General features: G+C 45.4%; 2 protein-coding genes across 2 annotated transcripts in view; one reads left to right on the top strand and one right to left on the bottom strand.

Annotated features, from left to right (window-relative positions):
• The first annotated feature begins 74 nt into the window (after nt 1–74).
• On the top strand, nt 75–3874 carry tollip (toll interacting protein). The gene is made up of 6 exons (XM_067248804.1): nt 75–217; nt 739–888; nt 1039–1221; nt 1391–1543; nt 1645–1729; nt 1924–3874. Exons 1-6 carry the CDS (start codon nt 185–187, stop codon nt 2157–2159), a joined length of 840 nt encoding a protein of 279 aa, XP_067104905.1. The 5' UTR covers nt 75–184; the 3' UTR covers nt 2160–3874.
• A 170-nt stretch (nt 3875–4044) lies between these two features.
• The window catches only part of LOC136955880 (intestinal mucin-like protein), a 35089-nt gene continuing 31755 nt past the window's right edge, over nt 4045–7378 (bottom strand). Inside the window, exons 3-15 of the mRNA XM_067249656.1 lie at nt 7113–7285; nt 6949–7018; nt 6729–6838; nt 6455–6486; nt 6070–6238; nt 5820–5921; nt 5662–5702; nt 5408–5530; nt 5184–5282; nt 4960–5088; nt 4804–4843; nt 4591–4711; nt 4045–4450 (exon numbers count right to left, since the gene is read on the bottom strand). Coding sequence (XP_067105757.1) covers nt 4237–4450; nt 4591–4711; nt 4804–4843; nt 4960–5088; nt 5184–5282; nt 5408–5530; nt 5662–5702; nt 5820–5921; nt 6070–6238; nt 6455–6486; nt 6729–6838; nt 6949–7018; nt 7113–7285 — 1423 coding nt within the window. The 3' untranslated portion in view covers nt 4045–4236. The remainder of the gene's footprint in view (nt 4451–4590; nt 4712–4803; nt 4844–4959; nt 5089–5183; nt 5283–5407; nt 5531–5661; nt 5703–5819; nt 5922–6069; nt 6239–6454; nt 6487–6728; nt 6839–6948; nt 7019–7112; nt 7286–7378) is intronic.

Consider the following 7378-nt stretch of genomic DNA (forward strand, 5'->3'; position numbering starts at 1 on the left):
ACGTTAAGTGAGGTCAGTCTGTCAACTGATCTTTGAAACCAGGATTGTAGGCATAGCACGATTGGACTAGCACATTCCAGACTGTTCAGTTGTTTACATTGGTAGCAGGTCAATTGCATCAACATTTACAATCAAAAGGGATATTCGGTTGTAGGGTTTTGACATTAAAACACGTCTGAACGTCATGGCAACTACCATTAGCACCCAGCGAGGACAGGTATGTTAGTAAAAGGGATATGGCAAGAAGTTGTGTGGACTCCGATGCGTTAGCTTCCGAGTTCTGTTAGTGCTAGTCGTAGCTAGCTGAAGATCATGTCTACTTTGTGGCTAACTCGAGTGACTAATCTAAACCCCTTCACAGCCATCTATAGACTAATAATCTTTCTAGACATCACATGTATGTTTGAATAATAGCTAGTTATCATACTATGTTATCGTTCGGCTAGCTAACTCCGAACCTTACGACAAATTTGTACTATGCTGGCTAGCTAAGTATACCGTAATAAGGAAGTAGCTAGCTAAATTAGCACTAGCTAGCTAACTAACTAGATTATTTGCTAATCGGCGGATTATTGATCTGGTTTGACAGGATATATTTACCATTCTCGACAAATATATATAGCTAGATGAAGACATTAGCTGCACTGTTATATATTTTGTAATGGTTTTAAAGCCATTACTAATTAACATATCTTAGTAGTCCTACATGGCTCGTATTTAACTGTGTGTCACGACCAGGTGTACATCGGAGAGCTTCCCCAGGATTTCCTGCGTATCACTCCGACTCATCAGCAGCAGCTGGTGCACTTGGACGCCCAGGCTGCTCAACAGCTGCAGTATGGCGGGTCGATAGGCACCGTGGGACGGCTCAGCATCACCGTGGTGCAGGTATGGAGACCCGGGGATTGCGTTAGGGCCTTATTTACTAAATGTACAACATATTCTAGGGAATCATAGACATAGAGCTCTGGTTGTACTCATGTCAAATGTATTAGCCGCCCTCTGAGTCAATCCTGAACCACACCTTTCTTCCCCCAGGCCAAGCTGGCTAAGAACTACGGAATGACCCGTATGGACCCATACTGTAGGCTCCGCCTGGGTTATGCCGTCTATGAGACTCCCACGGCCCACAATGGGGCCAAGAACCCCCGCTGGAACAAGGTGATCCAGTGTACGGTTCCCCCAGGGGTGGACTCTTTCTACCTGGAGATCTTTGATGAGGTGAGGCCTGGCGGGGAGAGGGAAGGTTGTCTGCCTTTGGGGATTCTTCTGGAACAGCTCAGTTGCTAGTCACTGGTCCCTTAACAGGGAAGTGGATGTGTTGTGTGGTGATCTGTAACAGTAGAGAAATACATAGAGCTGACACCATCGGTGTTCTGTGCTACTCCAGCGGGCGTTTTCAATGGACGACAGGATAGCATGGACACATGTGACCATCCCTGAGGGCTTGCGGGAGGGCAGTGTTGTCGATGAGTGGTTCAGCCTCAGTGGTCGCCAGGGAGACGACAAGGAGGGCATGATCAACCTCGTCATGACCTTTGCTGTGAGTTCACCAAACACTCGTGCGCTCAAACACCAGATGGGCCCAGACTTCTGGAAAACGTATAATAATTCATGCCCTTTTTCTCTCTGTCATATCGCCAGTCCGTGCCGGCTGGTATGATGTCTCAGCCTGTCGTTCTTATGCCCACTGTCTACCAGCAGGGGGTCGGATATGTACCCATATCAGGTTAGATGAACACACGCACATACACAAAGTTTATAGACCACATAAATCACATGCTTTTCCACAGGTAACACACTCCTCCATATTGCCCTTGCCACGTCGCTATGGACCAGCACCTTTCCTGTAAGCACTGTACATGCAAATCCACACAACCAAAGCTAACCCCTCTCCTTTATTCACTCAACCCTTCCTCTCAGGAGTCCCCACAGTGTACAACCAGGGCATGGGGATGCCCATGGGGGTGCCCATGGGGATGCCTGCAGTTCCCAGTGTAACTCCACAAGGCGCCCCGGTCAGTGAAGAGGATCTGAAGGCTCTGCAGGATATGTTCCCCAACTTGGACCCTGAGGTGATTCGCACCGTCATTGAGGCTCAGCAGGGTAACAAAGACGCAGCCATCAACTCTCTTCTGCAGATGACTGAGGAGCTGTAGTGGTACTGCTGTAGGGTGGTGCCATCTACTGGTCACAACTGCATAGCGCAGGCAGGAGTCTCCAGCTGGCCAGAACATTTGCCCATCACTGAACTACAACCCCCAGCACCTACAGACTGTACACACACACTCAGTCCTGCTAGCTCTCAACTGTCCCACACTCTCTCAGCTACAAAATACTGTTGGCTATATCTGAATTGTCACGCATTAGTACTATATCTGGTAGAAATCGTTCACATCCCTATCATTCAGCACACAGATTAGAGCCCATTTCCACACTTAATGTGTGACACACCCAGACTCAAACCCCAAGTTGGGTTTACGCACAGAGGTTTGTGGCATATTAACAGCCTCAGTGTTTCATTCCACTGAACCAGACGGTGTGAAAGGTTATCTGGTCATTGCTTGGTCATGCAGGAGAAAGCACAGTTGGTCTTTAACCAGTTGGGAGCTCCAGGCCTGTCTTCTCTGTATACTTGTGTTTGACATATATCTGTATACATTTATAGTTCTATATATTGAAAATAATATTATAAATGATTATGAAGATATGAGATGTATGTCCTACATTGGGAGGGGAAAGAGGATGTTTATATGCAGATGTGCTCAGTCACTCATTCCCCGAAGGCAACAACCTACCCCAGATCAGCAGTGCATAGCCTGTTTGGTAGTCTACAAATTATTGGATACTGTTGTGGAAATGTAACCACATCACTTCATTTCTATTGATTGAAATAGCTAGGGCCTTAAACGGCAAATACAGTTTAGACAGGTACTCATCAATGTTTATAAACAGGAAGGAATTGCTTGCCACCAAGCTCTTGGGTGTGTCTCTAAAAGTAATTCCCAAAAAGCTTTTATACCTGGTGTGATATAAATGGGACATGTTGTGAATGACATGAGCACTAATCTGTACGAGGAGAATTTACCAGAGGTATGACATCCTCATTTTCCCTGTTTGTCTCTGAGTGTGTTGGCTTCGCCTTGTGAGCTGTAATATACTGCTGTTGGTGTGGTATGCCTCAACACAGCCCTGAAACAAATTGTCTATTCATATAATGAAAAGTTGTCACCTTTCCCTGAGGAGACTTTCATCTGCTAATATGAGGTATTGAATGTTGCCTTTAGCCAAAGGTCTGATTCTGGTTTTGATTTGATATTTATATTTGCTTAATCTTCAAAGATGTGCATATATTTTTCCAAGGAAATATCCTGTGCTGTTATCGGTGTGATTCCTTAGTAGTAGTGAAGATTCGACTGTGTTTAAGCCATGATGTTCCATGTGTCTGATGTACAGACACTGCAGTTTGTTTGACATAGAACATTAACCTCGAGAAAAATCGACAAACCATTTTTTTTGGTTTCCTGAGACACAAGCACTTTTGATTTAATAAAACTGTCTGTCCCCGAACGTATATCATGTCACACTCTTGTTGGATGTATGTCACAGATGTGTGTTCTGTTTGAAATGTGGTAATATACCTGAGTGAAGGAATGACATCCCTTGGTATGCACTGTTCAGTTGTCTAATCGCTGTCATGATCGTGTGACCCCATGGCATGCTCTGTAGAGATGTGGCTCAGTGGTCTGCATCCCATGACCAGTGTCATGTGCTACGACACTTCTCAAATCTGGCTAATATCTGTACAGCAACCCATTGACACTGAACTGTTTAAGTATGATTAGTTTTCTTTCAAATGTGGAAATAAAGTGTTTATCTACAAAGTTTTTCTGTGTTTTGTCTATACACAAATATCAACGCTATTTTATCCATGTTTTGGTTGTTCATTTTCCGAATAGCAGTGATGATGACGGTGTTGAATGTGACTGTGTTGAATCAACGGCAGCAGAAAGAAACGAGCAACAGGCGGACACATTTGGAGTGTATGTTGCTATTATTTATTCAAGCCTACAATTCTATACTACAATATTAAGACAATATATCCTACATACTTTAATGTAGATGGTATAAGACTAGTTTATACCAGAAAAACTTCTGCGAAGATGTCTAAATTTGGATCAATTTAAATAAACACTTGGTCAGGGAAGTAAAAGGTCAAAAGTCACAAATCGGTCCTCAACGTCTCCTCCGGCGCTGCTTTGAGGATGTCGGGGCGGCCGTCGCCCCCTGCTGGCAGTCTGTGACGTGGCAGGAGCAGGTGTTGATGTGGATGTACGTGTGTGTGACCATGGAACCATCCCCACACTTCAGCTCCGCCTGCCTCTGACTGGTGCTGGCCTCCTGGCAACAGGAGCACTGGTGCATCACCATGTTGGCCTCCATAGAGTAGCTGCTCACACACCACAAACACAGGCGCAGGAGACAGAGGAAGGGTTGTTAGGGGCTTAAATCGACAGTGGAGCAGCAGGTTGTGTTCGTTATATTTCGTATTTCACAGCCGTCCATTACGAGGCATGATGGAGGACTCACATGGACGATGTTTGACAGGCTCCAGCACAGGAAGTGATCTCCACAGGCAGGGTGGAGTTACAGCCCTTCATCACCAGATGGGCGGAGCTTGTCTGAACCTCACACACACTGCGGGGTGTGCCTGAGACAGAACATAGAACACAGGTTGGGAAACATCCGGCACATGCTCAGCTACTATTTACTGACGTCTTCCTGTTCTAGACATTAACTTACAGGTTCTACAGCAACCGTTAGCATCAGTGGTCTCTGTGCCCTGGTAACGGAAAGAGGATAAAAAAAACATTTAGCTCCGACAGATGATACTGTTACATCAAAGCGTCCTAGAAGAATTGTACTCCATAACAGAGTAAGAATGAATCCGATTCTCACTGGGATACAGTTCTCTGGGGTGAAGGCAGGACACAATGTTTCCGTCATCTTGGGAACGTATTGGCCGTTGTTGATCTCACATGTGTACTTCAAACATTTATCATTAGGGGGTGACCATGTCTCGTTCAGCTGAAAGACACACAAAAGCGAAATCAGGTCTCCAGAACACATGCAGGCAACACAAACACACCCACGTATACACACATTGTCACACACATACTGACCTGAACAATGTGTGTGGTGTTGTCGGAGAGCATGACCACACAGCTGGTCTGAACACATTTCCCGCAACACTGACCAACCACAGTCTGGTATTCATAGCCCTGTAGAGGGTGGGGGGGAAGAGGCTTACGTCAGTGAGTGAGTGAACAAATAGAAAAATGACTAGACGTGAAATACAAGTGACAGGTAACACCTGTATGGCTCGCTGAAAGTGACTGGTTGTTACCTGAGAACAGTTGGTTTTGCATGTAATGGGGGTACAGGCGATAATGTTCAACTGGGTCATGGGATCCACGGTAGAACCACAGGTACACTCCTCACATGATACACTAGGCACCTTGGAACCTGGCTGCAGACACACACACACACACGTTGGAGTACTTAACTTAATATTATACTTGTACATCTAAGGAAGATGGTACCTTCAACAAATGCAGGTATGCAGCTGGACTTTTCATGTCATATGAAGTCAGCTCTTACCTTGTACTCTACGTTGTTGTAGACACACACACCCTTGGGAACTGCCGAGAGAAGAACAGAGATGAATTCGACTTCCTACTGAATAACATCCCATGTGACTTGCTTCTGGCATCTAGACAAGGTCACCTACACCTCCTGAGTGGATGCACTGGACTTACCACACTGGGTGGTAGGACAGCAGGTGGTGTCAGTAGAGATGACAGGCTCAAATCCTGGTTTGCAGACCACCATGGAAGCAGGGCACAGCAAGATGTCACACTCTGTTGAAGAGGGGAAACAAAACAGTTAAGTTTGTTAGTGGCAACCCCAACCCAATGTTACCTGGTATATGACCCTGACCCAAACATAACTCTCACCCTCTATCCCATTCTCGAAACCTGAAATTGACCTTGAGTTTTCGTATCTTACCACATGTCGAATTCAGGCAGCAGTCAACTGTCTTAGTGACCAGTTTAAATCCAGGTTCTGAGCAGGTGATGTTAGTGGTTGGGGGGCATGGGATTGGCTGGCATTGAACACTCATGGATCCCTTGTCACATGTGCACTGCTTACAGCCACTCGTCCACGTTTCACCATACTGGATGGAGAATAAGGATAGTTCAGTGTAAGGATGAGGTCTGTACAATGGAGTCCTGATTCATTGCTATAGGAGACATGTCTTAAACCTGTCCAGACGTACAGTTGGTTGATTTGACAACAAATGTGAGTTTTGTATGATAATGCTAATGCAGTTTGATGTGTTAATTTGATGTTTTGATAGCATAAGACTGATAATGGAGAGAGCGCTGCTTACCTGCTTAGGTTGGCCATCAGGACCAGTGCAATCTAGGAAATTGTCACAAAGAATGATGAATGTAAGATGTATAGAATAGGGTTGACTTTTAGTTCTCTTACAAATAAAACCCTCAACTAGTGAAAACATTGATTCAAACATGTTCGATGTTATGACAGGTTTTTTGGCAACCCATTTCCTACACTCTTCTTTTGACGGGACTAGTCCTATGTTTAGGTGGAGGTCAAATAACTGGATACCTAGTCTGAGAATAGGCCTACTGAACCAGCCTTACCACAGGAGGGGACGCAAGTGTCAGAGTAGCTACTGAAGAGGATAGTTCCAGATGGGCAGAAGCAACCTTCCGTGGTCGCGGAAGAGGCGTTTGTGGACTGGAGCAGCAACCTGTGTGAACAAATGACAAATATTTCCCATACAGTACAAGTGTTTCGTAAAGATCCCTACATATTTAGAGCTTATTCTGTATAGGTCAGGGACAGAAGAATGTTGTTTACCCGCTGCTACAGGTTGGTTGAACTACTGGACCACACGGCATGTAAACTTTAGGTTTGGGGCAGATATGATCTGTATGGAAAAGTAGAAAAATATTCATTTCAAATCTGTCATTCTGAATTAGTTTAAGGTCAGTGGTGCCAGATGTTCATGCTGAGCTGCTTACCACACTGTCCGTTGGTGGCGTTCCTCCAGTCGATGCAGATGCCAGCCTTGGAACATTCAGAGGCGTAGGCCTCCAAGCTGGAACAGCTGTTGTTTGCCCCACTGCACAAATCTGAGCGACATGCCTCAACGAAGGCGTTGGGAGGCACAGATGTGTGGCACGCTTCAAACACACTGCAAAGGACAGGAGCAGGCTTGGAATGGAGCAAGACTGGACGGTCTGCACTGTATACAGACTGGAATTGAACAGCAGTGTGGTTGATCTGG

Source organism: Osmerus mordax, chromosome 13 (genome assembly GCF_038355195.1).
Source record: "Osmerus mordax isolate fOsmMor3 chromosome 13, fOsmMor3.pri, whole genome shotgun sequence".
In the NCBI taxonomy this organism is placed as follows: Eukaryota; Metazoa; Chordata; class Actinopteri; order Osmeriformes; family Osmeridae; genus Osmerus; species Osmerus mordax.